The sequence below is a fragment of the Balearica regulorum genome, chromosome 12, assembly GCF_011004875.1.
Source record: "Balearica regulorum gibbericeps isolate bBalReg1 chromosome 12, bBalReg1.pri, whole genome shotgun sequence".
In the NCBI taxonomy this organism is placed as follows: Eukaryota; Metazoa; Chordata; class Aves; order Gruiformes; family Gruidae; genus Balearica; species Balearica regulorum.
In genome coordinates this window covers 8,513,514-8,532,467 of record NC_046195.1, presented here as the reverse complement: position 1 = coordinate 8,532,467, position 18,954 = coordinate 8,513,514, and the positions used below count along the sequence as shown (strand labels likewise).

The 18,954-nt window shown below is 39.1% G+C and overlaps 1 protein-coding gene across 11 annotated transcripts in view; it reads left to right on the top strand.

Moving 5' to 3' along the window:
* Positions 1-12,267, top strand: part of TCF12 (transcription factor 12) — a 174,268-nt gene extending 162,001 nt beyond the window's left edge. For 8 of the 11 annotated variants that reach the window (XM_075764046.1, XM_075764042.1, XM_075764041.1 and 5 more), the window contains 5 exons: positions 2,695-2,809; positions 3,651-3,822; positions 5,099-5,331; positions 8,163-8,316; positions 9,947-12,267. In XM_075764046.1, coding sequence (XP_075620161.1) covers positions 2,695-2,809; positions 3,651-3,822; positions 5,099-5,331; positions 8,163-8,305 — 663 coding nt within the window. In that variant the 3' untranslated portion in view covers positions 8,306-8,316; positions 9,947-12,267. The remainder of the gene's footprint in view (positions 1-2,694; positions 2,810-3,650; positions 3,823-5,098; positions 5,332-8,162; positions 8,317-9,946) is intronic. The other 3 variants (XM_075764044.1, XM_075764047.1, XM_075764051.1) reach the window with 1 other exon arrangement.
* The last annotated feature ends 6,687 nt before the right edge of the window (positions 12,268-18,954 follow it).

Sequence of the window (18,954 nt, the reverse complement as noted above, 5' to 3'; positions counted from 1 at the left end):
CGGGCCGGGCGGCGGGGGGCTGGGAGGCCTGCGGGTGCCTTCGGTACCGCTCCTGCAAATATTCTGCAGATACTTCGCAAGTGTTTTTATAACGGGGATGTTTATAGCACCAGCGTAGTGAAGAGCGCCCTGACGCCCGAGAGCTGCAAGGACGTTTCTGCCCCGGAGCTGCAAACGCAGCGCCCCAGCCACCTTTAGTGCTAGGAAGTCATTTGACTTACGAATAATACTAATAAAACACGTCGCAGGCTTGTTTATTCTGAAGGCCGGGGAGCTGATGGGACAAAATGCCTGTCAGAAGACTTAAAGGAATCCTGAGGTTGCACTCCATTGAAATGCAGATGGAGAGAGCCTCTTTTTATGTGAAGTGGGAGTCCAGGGAAAGAAAAGCAAAACTAAATTTTTGATGTTTAAGATACTAAAGATCCAATTTGGTACCTTGAAGCAGTCACCAATAAGTTGTGTTTATAGGAAAGTTTTTGGCCTTCACATAGGATACAGTGACTTTCAGCAAGTCTTTTGGTTTGGAGTTTTTTTGTTTGCCTCTCTGTATTTTCTAGCGCATCATAGATCAGAGATAAAAATTCATATTGTGGTCAGTTTTGTAACACTTCAGCTCTTAAGATTTCTGCGTAAATCTTGTTAATCTAAGTTGTATGCTTTGAATTTGTAAGCCTGTTTCAAAGGACTGGAACACGGACTTGAATTCAGTTTTGATTTCTAATCTATTTTCTGCTTTTATTAGAACTGATTTGCTAATCTGTCACTTTTAGCTTAGCTCTAGATTTAAAAGTTGCCAGGGTTCTGGGAGCTGCTATGTTTGTACACAGCTTTAAGAAATTTTTGCCTTTTTTAAGTAGATTTTTGGAACGAACCTGGCCCTGAAGCAATTAATAGTCTGTAGCTTGAATAAAAGCACCCTCATGTGTTAGGACTAAGCATGACCAGAAGAATAAAATAAAACACACAACCTGCGGGGCAGAATTAGGGAAAGACTCGTTTTTGGAAGTTCAGTGTGGAGAATGAGCTTCACATTGCCGTTGTGAAGAGCTTTCTCTCGTAGGCTGAAAGACCCAGGCTGCGCTCCTGACTCCAGTGAATTCATGACACAAGAGCCAAGATGACTGTATCCGTAGTAGAACTTCTCACAAAGCCTATCGGACACAAAGGAAGATAAAATATACTTTAAATAGCAGCAGATATTCCACAGTATACAAGAGGAGATCTTCTGCAGAAGAATAGATACAAATAGCAGCCCAGAATGACCCGATATTAGTTGTGGGTTGTCAGGGGGGTTCCCCCCCCCCCCCCCTTTCCTTCTTGTTCTTGTGCGTTAGCTTACAGGAATGAATGTATATTAAACAAAGGATAAACTTGCATAAGGGTATTTATCTCTCTCTGGGTAAAATCCATACTAAGACATGAAAGGTAAAAGCTGCATTAATTACTCAAGAGGGATTCAAAGCTCAGCAGTTTACTGGGATTGAAGGATTTATTGAAAAACAGTGGTTCTCATGTGTAACTCCAGGCAATAAACCTATTTAATTAAAGGCTTAATCTTCTAGTTGACATGTTTGCTACTGTTCCAATAAAAAGCTTCATCTGTAGCCAATTTTTGTAACTATACAAATAATAGTAGAATCCCTCATCTTTGTTCAGTTTTTTAACTGTTTAATTGTGTTACATTGGTTATATTATAAATAAAGGACTTTTGTGTCTATAAGAATCAAAAGCTTTAAATGGTCCGCATTCCAAATTATCTGAATACAGGCAGTGTGTCTTTACCTCTTCCTTTTTTAAACAAAAGAATTTTCTTTTTTTATAGAGATTTGCCTTGATAACAGTATTTCTGTATTGAGCAGCAGTCTTTGCCTCTTCAAGCTAGGTGTGTGTACTCATAGCTATCTTGCATGTCATTATTGAAGTTTATGCAAAATTGGGATTTTTTTAAAGATTCTTCATTTCAGTGCTTGCTGCTTAGAAATTTAATCGTGATGTATTATGAAGGAGCAGATTAGAAAATACTGAGAGAAGTAGTAAGACTAGTTAGATGCCTGGTTTATTTTCATATGATAAGATTCTGCAATGGGACTAAACTAAATGTATTTAGCTGAGATAGGAGGAAGATGAGAGAGAATTATTAAAGTGAATAAAATAATATTTTGATATTAGATCCAATTCTTTCTTAGTGCTGTTTCATCAAACAAGAAGTGAGGAGATGTGTGTATGAATCTGTATACATGAGTGTAGGGCGGCATGCACGCCTTCCACATGTGGTGAGGACCGCTATTCCCCATGATTTTATTTTAAGGATCAAAATGTTATAAGTACTAGAGGTGATAGTTGGATTAAAGCAATTAAAAATTAATCAAATCTTGTATCCCTCAGGTATAAATCAAGGAGAAAATTCTGTAGTGTTCTGTGGGAAAACATTGGGGGGAGGGGGGAAAGTTGCTAGGTTGCTGTGTTATTCCAAACAGGTATTGGTCACTGCTTGAAACACAGCTTAATCCAGTACGGTGTAGTCAAGTGGTTTAGTGAAACAGCATCTTTCAGCGAAGTCTTTCCTTTACTGAGCTAGAACTTTAACTCAGGTCTCTAATCCAGCAAATACTTTGTCTTTCAAAGAAATAGTCCAAAACCAGAAGTTTAAATCACATCTTTAATAGAAATGTTTGCTTTGCTTTGCTTTAGGTTGGGACTCATCGGGAAGACAGTGTCAGCCTCAACAGCAACCACTCAGTTCTTCCCAGTACAGTTTCTGCTCAGAGCACAGAACTAAATCATAAAACACAGGAAAGCTACAGAGGTAACTTGCCGGCAACATAAAACGCTCAACAGGGTCTGCAATAAGCCAGAGCCGATGTGGCTGTAGATCTTGGTAAACTTGCATCAACACAGGGGATAGGGACATAGATAATGTTGAGAAATAAAAATAAATTTTAAATGCTGTAAACCACCAGTGTTAGGGATCCCTGCAACAATTTTGAGGGCCTCCCTGTGTCAGACTTGTCCCAGTATAGTGTTAGTAGAAGACTCTACATTACAGCCGCATTCTTCCTGCTTAAGTAGCCATAATGCCATCTGCAGTACTGTAGTCATTTCCAAATCAGCCAGGAGGGCTGCAGAGTGAGTTGGGGCCAGATTTCAGGCTAGCCAATAAAAGGAAGTCATTCCACACAAGTGTTTACAGTTCCCTCAATTTTTAGCCTAAAGAAGTAAGCTATAGAAAACAGAAGTCAGCTTATTCATTAGCATGCTTGCGCCATTTAGGGATGTGTGTGTTGCACATTTGGCCTAAGCCCAAGCCTCAGTGTCAGTGCGGCTCTGCCCTCAGGTTTGCGGCCCAGACGTGAGGTGCAAATTTCCTTACTTTGCTAAATGTCCTTTAGTCTTCAACAGTGTCGTTCTTAGATTAAGCTGATTTTTGCTTATTTGATTGTTACTGATCAAGCTGCTCTATGAATTATGGTCCCTTTACAACCTGTGACACATGTCTTAAGTACAGCAGTGTCACTAGGATTTCTCTCGTTTCTGTTGCCAGAGTGTAGTTCCTCCTGTTGTCTGGCCTCCCATCTGCAGTACCTGCTTGAGATTCTCCTCAGTGTCTCGCTCCTGTCATACTCATACTGATCTCTGGTTGCTTGCAGCACTGTCGGGTGGCTTACAGAGCCAGTCTGTGGCTATAGGTCCAACAGAAATCAAGTCTGAACATAAGGAGAAAGATGAAAATATGCATGAACCCCCCTCATCGGATGACATGAAATCAGATGATGAGTCCTCCCAGAAGGATATCAAGGTCTCATCTAGAGGCAGAACAAGGTGAGTTGCTGACATGACCTAGAGAATTCGTGCTTCATTAATGCTCTGTAGCATGTTGTCTGTATGTTTGATAAATTTATTTCAAGGCTTTTGCATTACCTCAGTGCATACATTAATAGGCAGCTGAAATAGATAGATAGTTTACAGTAGCTGTATCTATTTAGATACAAGACAGAGGATTTTCTGGGAAAATCACCTGAAAAGTGTTCATTCCCTTACGTTAGTGCCTTGCCTAATATCAGCCTGTACAGGTAAGTGGTAAAAGATTCAGAGGGCCCTGCCCAGCATAGGATGCCCAGCTGCGCTTTTAAATGGTGAGCCAGTAGTGATAGAGAGTGGCAGCCTGATAACCGAGAGCCTGGGGTGAACACGATAGGGAAATAGCCTGTTTAAACACTTCTTCCCCTCCCAAGCCACAGACAAAGACCGTGGAGCTGACCCTGGGTAAAACAGTTCTGCATCTGCCTGATAGGCCTGACACAGGCGTTGAAATTTGTGGTAACAGTAAACAATCAGAATTTAGCAACCAAGGGCAATGGTGTCTATACCATTACAGGTGTCTAATGGCATTTCAGTGTATTCATTTTAGTAGAGCAGAGGTTTTGCACAGTTTTAGACTTAGTTGGACAGTCCAGTATTAAAAGGCAGCTATGCAACTAAATATAATCATTTGCAGTGATACAAGAATTCTAAATATAACTGTTTAGCTCTGCACTGGGTATTAGAAGAAAAAATAGTTCTAAAATCGGCCAGGAAGGTCTTTAACAAAACTAAAACTTTTTAATAGGCACATTAAATTGAAAATTACTTGAATGCCTTTTAATATAAGCTGATATGTTGGAAACTAGGAAAAACTGTTTGCTGAAAATGATTTATTCTTCACCTGACAAGACAGCAGAGTTACCTGTTTGAATCTTCGTCAGTAATTGAGTGAAGTGGTAGTTTGGGCACATCTTTTGCTTCAAGGGGCAGCACGTTGCCACTACTCTTCCTAGAGGTGTTTCAGTGTTTACGGACTGTAGACTATATTCTGTGGACGTTCTTCGTGCAGAAGCCATTTAACATTCATTTTCAGGAAAAGGCAGCAAGAATTACTTTGAATACTTCAGCATTGATATCTAACACTTTCTTAGCTACCTAAATGTACTTCAATATGAAATAGATTAAGTGGGAAGAAGTTTAATTTCATCAACTGAGAATTTTGAACCAGCAGCCAGATTGCTTGTTCGAAATACCACTGATGTTTCAATATACTTTTACTTATACTTTCTTGCAGCAGTACTAATGAAGATGAGGATTTAAACCCAGAGCAGAAAATAGAAAGAGAAAAGGAGAGGAGAATGGCAAATAACGCTAGAGAACGTTTGCGCGTACGAGATATTAATGAGGCATTTAAAGAACTTGGCCGTATGTGTCAGCTTCATCTGAAGAGTGAAAAACCACAGACGAAACTGCTTATTCTTCACCAGGCTGTGGCAGTCATCCTCAGTCTAGAGCAGCAAGTGAGAGGTTAGTAGCCCGTCATTGTGCTCCGGCAGTTTGATGGGTAGCTCTGTTCGTGCAACAGTGTCAGTCTCTTGAAAGCTGCATCACTAGATGCACAAGTTACTAAAAGCATGTTTACTGTTCTGTAACGATGTTGAAATTCTTTAGGAAAAGCAAAGAATTGCTTTAAAAAAAAGAAAAAAAGAGGAGGGGAGGAGAAGGGAGTATTAGGTTTATACTTTGATTTTTCTTTTTTTTCCCTGTGCAATTAGCCATCTCTTCACCTGTGTTTTCAAGGTAAATGGATTAATTAAAATATTGACACATCTTGCTTTAAATTGTAACAAACACTTATTTAATAGTACAGAAACTTTAGCACAAACAAGAGATCTATTTTAAGCTGAACCTCACATAATTGAAATATTAAAATGCAGTGGATTTAACTGCATGTACTTAGGGTTTTGCATTAAACATACACTGGGGAGGAGGGAGGAAGCCTACTTCTACTTTAATTGAATCGGAGTTGATTTTGCATGTATTGTCTTTCCCCGATTCCTTTTAATTTTTTCCAGGAAAGAAATAACAGGCCTATTGGTAGGTACAGAAAGAAGAGTTCTTTGTGCAGTTCACTCTGTTAAGGAAAGCGAATTCTAGGACTCGTGTTTAGTTCTTCAGCTGTTCCTTTCTCGTGTGTTGGTGAAGCTCTAGCTGGCTTTTAGTCTCCCTTTAAACTTGTGTCAAAGACATGTCAAAGTTCAGAGGCCCCTTGCTTTTCTTTCTGGTCAGCCGTGAATTGGTCAGGCAGTTGGGCTGGGCCATCGGGGTGTAGGTCCCTCCCAACTAGGAGGGAGCCTAGTCGTGCCTAGTCTATGTATGTGGCACTTAAATGGGTGAGTGTCCTCCTTTTAGCATCTCTGAGACTTAGATCTTGGGAATTGTTTTGGTCTGAAAATGTTTGCCATAGTCTGGAAGATAAAGTTGAATATTATGATGAGGTCAGAATAGCATTAATCAACATGTTTTTTAATGTTTGAAAACCATCAAGTCCATCTCCCTGTTCTCACAGATTCTGTACTCCACATAAAACTCTGTGAAAATTAATAAAATCACTTTTGGCCTTGGCCAGGGGTTGCTTCTGAGCCTTATGTCTCTGGTAGAAATCTTTGTCTAAAAGTGCTTACAGTTAAATTGGACCCATTCTACAGGCAGTGTAGATTGAGAGCTTTTGCTTCCTCACGTTTCCATCTCGCCTTCTACTCCCCGTGCATTTGAGGAAGCCTATCACAAGCGCGCCGTGCCTCTTGTGAGAGAGGCTGCGTTCCCTGTTTTATCTCGCCCGTCTGTCTTTGCACCTGTTCCTGAGAGTGAGTGGCCAGAGCTTTGTGTGGCACCCAGAGGAGTTTTCACCAGTGCATTATATAATTGCATACACAATTTCCTCTCTGTGCTGGTAATGAAGCTTCTCATTTTGTGATTGGTGCTATTCAAAATGAAACATTTCAGATTTTAAGCTCTAACTGTAGGCTAGCATTTTTGTCTCCGTTTCCTAAATCACTGTAAATTAACTTCCTTTCAAAGTTTCCACATAATTAAATCTTCTTTAAAACTTCAAGGCAAGCCACATTTAAACAAAGAAAACTGTGAGTAAGACAAGTTAGCAGGGTTTTTTTTCCAGCAGGATCTTTGGGAGTGCTCATCCTTAGGAAATGCAATAGGACACTGTTGATAATGACTTGGGTGAAAGCAGAATGAGCAAGTCTGTCCAAAATTGCCTCTGTTAGATTAGCTAGATTCTACCCCTTGTAAAATGCATAGGGGTCAGCAAACGGCAATTACTAGAGGGGCGCAGGTGCAGAGCAAGAGAAGGGCTTGTGCTGTCTGTTCAGTTTTGGCAGTCTCCTTAAGGTTAAAACTGTATCTGCAATCTTAAACTGCAAAACAGAATTCACTGAAAACGTAGAAAAATACCTCAAAATGTTGATGAAATTCAACATGCACTGGTAGAATATATTGCACACTTTTTGTACATCTCTTTGGCCATTGCGATTTACATCTTCTATATTTTGAGTCATGAAAAGCCATTTTGAAGAACAGGACAGCTGACTTGTAGAAACTGTCATTATTTGAAAAGTAGATCCAAACCTACATCTATTGAAGGTAATAATTGGGGAAGCGGAAACATACTGATGGAAATACCTTGCTAGCTAGTCCACAACTGGCTATTATAAAGTACGGACTTTAATGAGAGAAGAAATACGGTTTAAAAAAAATAATCCTTCTGCTCTGTGTGACTGTCATACTCTTTCAATTTACATGAGGTGGGCACAAGATGATGTCACAGACTTGGAGGTATGAAGAGAACTATCAACTTAAGACATTCTACCTCCCGGTTCTAACAGCAGGCTAATACTTAAGGTGAAGAAAGCAGCAGTAACATTACTAGAACTAGTGTGATGTCAGTAGGGTTGGTATGACTTCAACATACCAACAAAACACAGAAATCTCTGTTTTATTATGCTGTAAGTTACAGCCAGTTCTCATTTTGCACTTCAGCAACTTCTGGTGACAAGGGAGGCACTTGTTAAAAGTTTTTTGAAGGTGTATGTTGGCAGCTAGTAAAGTTTGTTGGTTTGTTCTTTTCTTTTTTTTTTTTTTTTTTTTAAATAACAGTTTAGGAGGTGCCTGGTAGGGTTTTTCCTGGCGCTTGTCTGCAGCTTTAGACACCTGCATTTTAGCACAGGGGCATGAGGAGTTAGAAGAGGGAAGCTGCAGTTATTTTTACTGCAGTGGTTAATGTGTCAATATTCCCCTTGGTATCAGCGTATGGGATGTTAAGAATCATTTTTCTGTTGCAGAACGAAACCTAAACCCTAAAGCAGCCTGCCTTAAGAGAAGGGAAGAAGAAAAAGTTTCTGCCGTATCGGCAGAGCCGCCAACACCACACCCAGGAAGCCACCCTGGCCTGAGTGAAACTACCAACCCTATGGGTCATATGTGAACACCAGCCAGGTATGTCTCTTGTTGCTTTTTATTGGCTAACATTTGGGAGATCTGGGTATGTTTATTCTCAGTTACTGAGCTGCCACTAGCACCAAACTTCTTTATGCTGCTTTAGTACTTCCTATCTCTGAGCATAAGGGAAAGAGTGCAGATTTGTTCAGTTTTATAATAAAACCCCAAGAAATTGTCGTTGAAGTCTCTCTGTTTCCATGTGTTGTTCCCAATGGCTACATCTCTTGGCTCAGGTGGCCTTCTTGGCATGACATCAGAGGAATAGTTAACAGCTTGCTAGATAAGCCAAGCATAAAAGAGATGAACTCTACATCTTTAAATGGTCTAAATGTCACATTAGTTCATTTAAAAATCCACATATTGTTTCCCAGTGCTGATAGAAACAGTTAGAGAGACTCCTCATCCCCAAGAGGTTTGCTGTCTGGCTTCCAGCCGGTCATTCTAACTCGTATCATTTGCCCAGCCAGAGATTGCTACCTGTCTTAAGGCACAATCTGTATTAGTAAGACAGTTAAGATTTAAAAAGAAATGTTTTCAGCTTGGTGAGATAAATCGGTGTTTCCAAAAGCCCTGTGCAGTCCAATACGCAATAGTTCATTTAAAACATGCTGATGGGGAGGCATGACAGGAATATTAGTCTTTTGGCTTTGTTCCATGTTGTTGGTTAGTTGGGTTTTTTAAATAATTGGGAAAAACTTGATTTTGAGAAGAAAAAATTCTGGGTATTCCATGTCTTTTAAAACAGTAGAACTGTTGCTACTTTCAAAAAGAGTAAGAGATTAGGTTCGATGCCCTTATTTTAATTTGTAACTTTACTAAATTTTGTGTTTGGGGAGGTTTGTTGTTGTTCTATATATAGACTGGTTTGCTTCTATTTTAGCTTAAGATCAAGGCATGCATCTTGCCGGAATGCGTCCCATGGAAGTGTATTATTCCCTGGTGTTCCTTAGCAGCAAAATGGCATTTACACCAAGCCTTATTCCAGTCAGTACTTTTTCCCCATCCCTCATAGGCAGCTTCTTTCTTCATCAGCAAACTGGGTTTTCTTTTTAGGAAAACAAGGTGCTTTGAATGTCTTCAATTTGTTTTACTTCATGCCAGAGCAACTTCTGAATGGTCAGATAATTCTTGATTTAGAGCAGAATGTATTCTTGCCATATTGATACAATGGACCACTTTCAAAAGTTTTACTGTATCTTTGCTTTTTTAATAGCAATAACTTTGTAAGATGACTAAAGCATGACGTTGACATGAAAAGGCTGTACAGTCTTACTAGGTCTATGGCAATGCGTACCTTCAACAGTGGTGATTAAATTAGGTACTACCTCCTATTTATTTTAGAGGACAAAGTCAAACACAAATTAAAGGTCTGAGATTTGCAGGTTATTCTTTCTCCCATATCCAGAGAGTCCAAATAGGATGTTCCAGCGAGTAAACGGTTCAATATATCATGTTCAATATGGATATCTCTAGCAAGAAGGACTTCAAGGCCTCTCAGTGTGATATTTCTTTTGCACTTAACTGTCTGCAAATGCCGTAAGATACAGTTTAAACTAGTTCTCTAGTGGTGATATTATGCTTCTTATTCTTTTCCTAATAGCCCTTTCTCTCCCAAATATCTTTCTAGAATTCCAGAATTATTGGTAGGATACACAGAAGGTGACCTTTCTTCACAAGGACACAGACAACTAACATTCTACGAAGACACAAACCTGACAGGAGAAAACACTTGAAGCAAGAAACCCAAATGCAATCTTATGATCAAAGCTACTGGTCAACACCTGCATCAGGATTGAAGATACAAGATCTTCAGACAGAATTTCAGCCCATGGAATACTCTGAACATATCATTCTGTTGCAAGCAGTGTGTCGCTTCTGCACAATCAGAGACTGTTGTGATCTCCACTCCTTGTGGAAGTTGCCTTGTGCCTAAACTGAATTGACAAATGCATTGTAACTACAAATTTTATTTATTGTTATGGAACTGTAAAGGTCTACATATAAAGGGAAAAGTTAACATGTTAAAAGCTGATAACATTTCAGCTGGATGCCAGCATTTACTAAAGCTGTTCACATTCAGAGAACAAAGCAGTGACAACCGTCGACCCGTAGCATTCCCAGCGTACCTATTAGTGTCTTAAAAAAGGAAGGGAAAAGTCTTTTGTTGTCCTTTCCTCTCCTTTTGCCATATGACTAGTGTTTTCCACACAATAGGAAACTATTCCTTGGTATAGCTTTTTTATGTTATTTTTGGTCTCTGGTAATCTGAACAGTTATGGTCACAGTTACCCTTCCATACTGTGCTCCATGCTTCAAGGCAGTAACAGGCCTCGTGAAGACTGCAGGCCGGAGCAATACTGTGACCATAACATTTCTTGGATTTAAAAAATGATTTTTATTTTCCCTCAGACTTTCCTCAAACTTTTTTTTTTCTAATTATAAACAAAACCTTTTTAGGCTTCTAGGCTTCATAGTAAAGCTTGTAACGTGAAGTGTAAATTGGGTGGGGAGAATCTACTTTGTTAGAGTTGCTTTGTTTTCCGAGCAGTAAGTACTACATATAGTACATGTAAAGTGTTAGCTGTATGTAAGCACAAAATGCATTAAAATACAAAGGAGATTTTTTTCAGGCTGTAATATTGGTGAATAGTAAAATCCTAAATTCACCGTGGCAGGTAGTGTGATGATAGAACCACCAGTAAGGTGGGCTTACTTAATGATGGAATATAAGAGCAATGGTCACCAGTTTTTCCTTCCTGTACACATTAATTACCTTGTCATTTTTGTATGGCTTGTCAGTGGAGAAAAACCGTAAGTGTGAATCAAATGCAAAGAAATGCACACACACACACACACACACACACCCCCCCCATCCCCCCGCCCCCAAGCCATATTAGCATTAAACCTTTAAATGTTTCTCCACCAGAACAGTGTCCATAAGTATTCCTTTGTCACAGATGCGTTGAAATGGTTACAATCCCTTTGAACTTCCATGGAAACTGTCTTCCACTGCAATGACCATGGGAGGAAATTTCTGAAGCCAAGGTTGTCTGAGCTATTGTTTAGATAGTGCATCTTTCATCACTGGCAATTGGTTCGCACACAAAGCAGGAACAAACCAGTAATTTTTATGAAGTCACGTAATTTGAAAGAACAAAGCTGGATTGTTAAAATAAACTAATGAATTTCAGCTCATGTTTTGGATGGTTCCTAACAAAACATTTTGTGGAATTAGTGGACTCATTTCTATGACTTTAATTTGCATATATCATCAGATAACACCTGATTATATCTGTGGCCTTGTTCTTCATTTCAGTGTTTATCAGCTAAACAAATTTGTTGCTTATGACGTGTGAAAGTGATCACGTGCCACTGCCTGGCCTTTATCCTTCTAAGCTTGTTGTCTTTTTGGCTATATTAGACTTTGCAGTATGCCCAGAAGCTTTCCTTCATAAAATAGAAAGAAAAAAACATTTGGCTTATTTTTCACTGTAGCTAGTCTTTTATACAATAATCTTGTAAGAAAATTTCTTGAATTCTAAATATTACTCTTTCTAGATTTTTGAAATCGAAAAAGTTTTCAGTAAAAAGTTTCTTACTTTATTTTACTATATTAGGTAGTAAAAATGTAGGGTTATTTACCATAACCTGTTCATTAATATCAGAAATTTACAATAGCATTGTAAGACCATAGTAGGGTTCTAGCATACCGTGTAGTACCTATGGAGTATTGTAAGAGCTAATTGTCCGAGATGAATTGCTTCTCATCTTGTTCTCCAGTTTCCATTGTTGGTTTATTGCAGATTTGTACCCTGTGTCAAATTTCAAGGTATTGCTGATAAACCTTTCCAACCAGCAGCAAGAAGTTCAAAAAAATTTCTGTCAATGTAACAGAAAACACTATGTATATAACATTTATGTAGCAATAAATGTGCCATCTTTTTTTAACATGGTAAATCAGTGAGTTTTTTAAATTTCTCTCTCCTCGTAGGTAATGAATTGCTTGAAAAGCACCAGCAAAACCAGCTTCCACCTTTGTCTGAATAAAACCTAACGTACGTTAGGTACATGGCATAAGTTGCAGGCACAAGAAGTGCTGTTGCTGCTCCCTGTGAAGCCAATACAGAAATGCCCAGTGAGCTGAGAAGCAGTACGTAACCTGCATTTGCTGCTGCACAAGCAAATAGTAAACTGGAAGCAGAAGCTGGTCCTGTAGGCACATGCCTCCTGCTATGTCTTGGGCCTTTGCTTTGCCCGTCCTTAAGCTGGGTTTCTAAGATCTAAGCCCCTTCTGTGCATTGCAGTTCAGTGCTGACTTACTTCTGAATTGATTGATGGATCTACATAGGTTTTATTAAAAAAAAAAAAAAAAGTCTGTAGCTTAAGCTTGAAATCAAAATTTTCACATTTTCTACAATTTTTCTTTCTGTGAATGCAGGCAAAAGAAAACTGAAGCGTACAATGCCCGAGGCATAGAGAGACAGTGGTGAAATCTTCATGCAATTCCTAGTCCACAACTTCTAAAGCCAAAAAGCTCAAGTAACGAGCAGACTTTGTAGAAGCTTGAGTTTTTTTCAACTGTTCTCTAAATAAATATCCCTGGGAAAGCACAGCAAAGACAAAAGCAAATAGACCATATATAAAGTTGTGACGTTTAATTGAACGTGGTGTATGTCAGTGTGGCTGCTGTGTGTACTGCGTCCTTTCCAATTCTCAATGCTGTCCTTTGTAATCTCAGAAAACCTAACTGTTGTGTTGAGATCTAGTTTACATTGTGAAAGACTGGTCAGCTTGCATTTACAGGTAAATTTTTCTAGTATGCCAGCACTTTTAGCCAGGCAAATCTCTTTACATAGTCTGGCCAAGTATGGGAGGTGAGACTCTGCCATGGAAGTATGTCTTTAGTAGTAGCTGTGGAAGAGGTGTGCTAGTGCCTTCCCCAGCACACATTCTCAGTTCTAACTTACTCCAGTAATAGTATAAATCAAGCCTTTGAGCATCTCTTATCACTCCTCCCCCTTTTTCTGAATGAGACCTGCTACAAGTTTGTCACTGAGAGAGAGAGAGTAAAAATGGCATTTTCCCCTTCATCGTTGCCATGCTTCTGCTGTCCTGTTTGCATATACTTCATGATCACAAGTTCTTCATCCTTTTTTTTTTTTTAAATTTCCTTTTTTCTCCATTTGCTCTTTTTTTTTTTTTTTTTTTTCTCCCATGGAACAGATAGGGATATGTTTGTTAAATACAATTCTGCTAGAGTGAGCATTTGGAATGTTGTAGGAAAGCTTTCCTGTAAATCTGAAGCATTGGGAAAGGCTTAAAATGGACTCCCATCTTTTTTCCTCTGGCACTGAGTACGTGCTGTTAAAAAGAAGATTCTGGATTCTTTATACAAGAGTTAACATGCCCCCAAGAATTAATCAACATTAACATTTTCTCCATTAGCATCTGGAAATTATGGCAGAACAAAATTAAAATGCAACAGCCTGTAAAAGACAAGCTAGATATTGGATGGTAAACTTGGCTTTTTGTTTGTAACTCTAATACCTTATGCTTTCTAATATACCTAACCTATGGATAATAAAATGTCCTGTAAAAGGAAGAACTTAATTTGTCCCAGTTTTAAAACCTGGCAGCATTTCAAGAGTGGGGTTCAAGAAGGAATGAAGAAGCAGTGTGACACCTTCCTGCCTCTGTGCAGACAAGATGTGGCCAGAGCTGAGCGCCACAATGCGGCTGCCCTAGTCGCAGGGCATCACTAATCCAGAGAGTTGCATCCCTGGGGAGAGGCACAGCCCCTGGCTCCTGCCTTCCTGCCACTCACCTGTCCAGTGCAGTGAAAGAAAGTTCCCAGAAAGTGGGGAAAGGGGTGCTAATAGGAGACTGCTACAATCCTTTCCTCTCTTCCCTTCATGTCTCTGCTGTCAAAGAGCAGATAAGTCAGGTGCCATTTGCAGGGATGTTTTGTACTGCTTAAATGTCGTTTGTTTCACTGAAACTAATCCCACTGTCAACCTGGATGCCATTGCAAACTTGTGAGTTTATTCTCTGGGTAAGACATGGATATACTGTTCAACTGATACCACAAGCAACTGCATGTGCATGTTCATTATGACCTCAGCTACATTAGCTGTTTGATTGCAGTCACCTGGGATTGTTTGTATTGGTCATAAACTGCACAGACCAGGCCTTAGGCTCTGAAACTGCAAATTGTCTGGGTTCTAAACAGAATCCCTTTCAATTCTCTCCTAATCCTGACTTCACAAATGTTTTGATGTAATTAACAACTGCTGTTAAACAAAACGAAACAAACAAACAAAAAAATTTTAAAAAGAAAAAAAGTCTTTAAAAAATATACTAAATATCAAGAGATAAAAATCTCTCTCAAAATACTGCTCATAACTGATCCTGGAGGGCAGATCTGTTAGGAAGTCAGTGGCTGAGCTAAATATTTGGAATTCTAGTTATTTCAGGTAAGCTACAGACATTGTTTCATTTTCAGGAGAGATCCACCATATTTTTAACAGTATCACCAGAACATATAGTGACAAAAGGAACTAAATATAAACTATATCAGTCAAAACAGTAACTGCTGCCAAATGTGATTGAACAGATAAGAAAATAATTTACAATATAACTCAAAATTCAATCTATGTTAGATGTAGATCCCTGCTACCCCTGTACTTCAGAAAAGCATGAGATACCTGTGCAGATCCTATAGCTGGAGTTACCTCTTTCCATCAAACCTCTGAATAACATACTAAGTTACATTTGTTTTGGAAAACTCAACAATTCAGCTCTTTAAGGAAAAAAAAAAAAATCCAGGAGGAAATTATTCAAAGTAAATGACATGGCATTAAACTCTTGTACAAAATGGGCACAACAAGTGTCTTGATAACTTGGTGACGTGGGGTTTTGACCCCACTTTCTTGTTTTTTTGTGCTGAGGCTTTTTCTGTCCCCTTCACTCTATTTTAATGGCTAAGGAAGACTCTTGGAAATGCCAGAAAAGACTGATTTACTAGTTTGCTAGATTACTTCTTTATATACAATTAAATTAAGTGGTTCTTTATGCTTATGGAAGTTCTGACACACAATGTTGTATTAAATGAACATCCTCTCTATCCAGGATGCAAAAAAGCAATACTTGTGGTGGAATTGTAGGCTAGTCTTTTATATTCAAATACAACTAAAGAAATTAGATGAACATGAATGAGTCTGTAGCCATCATTGTAAAAATAAATTCTCCAAACACAAGCTTATAAAATCATCTGTAGAATGAGATGTCTGACGAGTAGAGCATCACTGCATTTTGCTCCCCAGTGCCAATAAATGAGCAGAGATGAACAGCAGCAGAAGGTTATCACAGAAGCAGAATTAATCATTAGCCCTAGCTTGTGTGTTTGTTGGAAAGACACCAAACAGCCAATTGATTGCTGCACAACCACATTAGGTGCTTCAGACTACTCCCAAATTATTTTCTCTGACCACTGAAATAACTGCTTTCAAAATCAGATGAGTTCTTTAGGGCATTTGTGGGCTTGATATTTACTGTATTGCCCTCTTTCACTCAGACTAGAATCTCAAGGTGCTAGAACGAAAAGTCCTCATCTCAAAACATTGAAAGTTCACTCTATAGGAGAGAAATCTCCTATATATAAATATAAAATCATGAGGTAGGGGAAACTTTTGGATCGTGTTTTGAATTGTCATCAGAATGGTCAGTTCACACCTGCAAAAGCTGGAGAGAGTGTGACTATGTTTTCTTTTAAAGGTGACAAAGAAAGGAAGTAAGTCTTGCAGATACACTTCAAGTTCTGTTTGTACGGTACCTGGCAGAAGAGAGCTCACGTCTTAACTGATTTTCTATATGCTACAAAGACATAGATGCTAATGTATCTGATTATGAATATAACAGCTAAAGCACATTAATCTGTAACACTACCTAATTAAGATAAATGCATGCAATATCGGTTTTAATTCAACGGGCTCTACTTCCAGTTTACCCTTTTAAAAGGGTAACATTTAATTAAATGTCCATTTAACTTGTTTACATGACTAATTAACAGCTGAAAGTGTAATTAAACATAAAGCTTTTAAAATGCTCATTTCTTTGCTAGCGTGCAAGAATAGTAAACGTAAGCATCATAAAACGCAAGTGCAACAAGAGGACAAGAACACTAAAAATGAAAAAAAAAGTGTCAGCCTATACAATATGAAGGTAGTAACCCAATATAAATTAGTGCCTGTCATTGTCTGTAGCCAGCTGGTCATCATTATCCTGTTATACAGAAGTATAACAAATGTGTCGATAAAGCTCTCAGTATAAAGGGGTTTTATATATATATAAAAAAAAAATCATAGAATCATAGAATGGTTTGGGTTGGAAGGGACCTTAAAAATCATCTAGTTCCAACTGCCCTGCTGCAGGCATACAGATTCTGCACTTAGAGGGGTATCAGGGAAAAGACTGTGAATGAAACCAAAAATGACAAGCTGTTAAGCTTCGTCTATTTTTCTTGTGTGGCTATTTTGCGTATCCAGGATAACTGATGAAAAATAGCCACAACCACACACTGGTTAATTCTTCTGTTTCTGTAACCGGTGACTTTTCAACTGGAAGGCTGTGCAAACTGAGCTGTCTGTATGTGCTTCCACAGGTCTTCCTGGACCTCCTTCCTCCCTTGTCCCTGCCCCACCCCCAGTTTCCATTGCATCAGATATGGTCTCCGAATTGTATCAGTTGTAAATAAGCTTAAAACTTTTAATTTCCAGGTACATGTCTCTGCTAATTAACTAACGGAATAATTAGCGTGGTGCAGGTTTACTGCTCCAGTGTGAAGAGCAACGGTGAGATTCCGCAATGCTAAGTTCCACCATCCACAGGTAAGTGTCAGAGACGCTTCTGCCACCCCCTTACCCATGCCACTTCTTGCCTGGTTGTCCCTTGCCCATCCTTGAAGATTTGTCCCTTCAGGCGTGCAGCTCTAGGTCCAGTCCTTCTCTCCCCTTCCAGCCTCACGCATGCTGGCTTCAGTTCGTTCTAGGCCCAGCATTGGGGCTGCCTCATTTAGGTAAAGCAGCAGCTGACTCTTCCTCCTCAGCATGCAGAAGAGAGCAGTGGCGGAGAACAGAGAGCGAGTCCTTCTCAGTCCTGGCGTGCAGCATTACACTCACCTTGAGGGCTGGAAGGAGTAATTACAGGGGAAGTGTCATTCAACCCAAATCTAATAAGCCTATATTGAACATATGCTTATATGTTCAGTAGCATTTTAAGGCAATTTTCAATGAAAATGAACATTCCTGATACAAGGACCCACAAACACCTCTGAGACTCTGTTATCATTCTAATTTGTGAGCAGTAAATTTATAGGCAGTAAAATTCCTCAGCAATAGTAACAAAACAGCAGTTCTTTTTAATCAAATTATTGGAAAGGCTAGATTATTTTTGCTTCTCAGGATGGAAAACTTGTTCTTATGGTTAAAATCTGTAAAGTAATAGGCACTAAAAACAGAAGCTGAAATTGGAAAGTACCAGGCAACCTTACCCATGGGAGATATAATCATCTCTAATTATACAAACAAGGATGCCATGTCAAAACACAAATGAAATGGTTTGGGGTATTTGGGTTGTTCCACTGTTGAACTGTGCAAGTGTGTGACCCTCTTACTGACAGCCTTCCTCTCACTCTTTCCTGCTCATGCTCACACTCAGTGAGCTTCATACACCTTGTCATAAATCAGTTCCTAAACTCTTTGAGGTATCTGCTTCCTTCCTTTTCCCACACACTGTTTTAAGGCAAAAGATTGACAATAATCTGCTCATTGGAAAAAACATAATTTAGTCCACATTTGGTTTAAATTTATTTCATATTATTTTGTAATATTTTAAGCTCCATATGGAATGAGAAGGACATCTGAAGGAATTTTTTTCTTAGATCTGAATTGCTGCATTATAACCATATAATTCTTCTCTTCTACACATTTGCTAGAGTAATTTTTATCCCTCCCCCTGCCAGCCTACTAAAATTCCCAAGGGCCCTTGATCCCATGAAGACATATGCACAGTTTATGCATAGGATAGTCCTTCTATCCTATTTCATTTCAGTGGGCATACTTCTATACTTCATACTGAGTTGGTATTATTTCTTCACAGGCCAGAAGTGTGATGCTTACAGATCTTTCTGGGTTTTCTACACTACCCAAGGTAGGAATATGTGCAACAGAAAGGTGAAATTGTTAAATCTCACTGCTTCTTTTTTATTAGAGAACTGGAGGCAAAAATACAATTAAAGTCTGTCTTTACTTCTCTGTAAGGGAAGCAAAAACAGTGTTTGAGAGCAGAAGGCTGGGTGTGGGAATGTAAGTATGTTGCACCTGTGACTTTTAAAGTGATTTGGAGACATCTATTTTGCAACAATTGGGAAGAAACTGGGTGGGTGGTATAGAAGAGGGGGAACTGTGAAGACCAAATGTTTAGCTGTATTCAACTGTAAACAGAGTGATAGTCAGTAAACAGTCTCTCTGAAGAGAGTAATTAATAGGCACATGTGAAGAGATGGAAAAGAAGATATATCCTTCTTCAGCAGACATCAAAGGGCAGGCTGGACAGTGAGAAATTAAGCATACCCCAAGG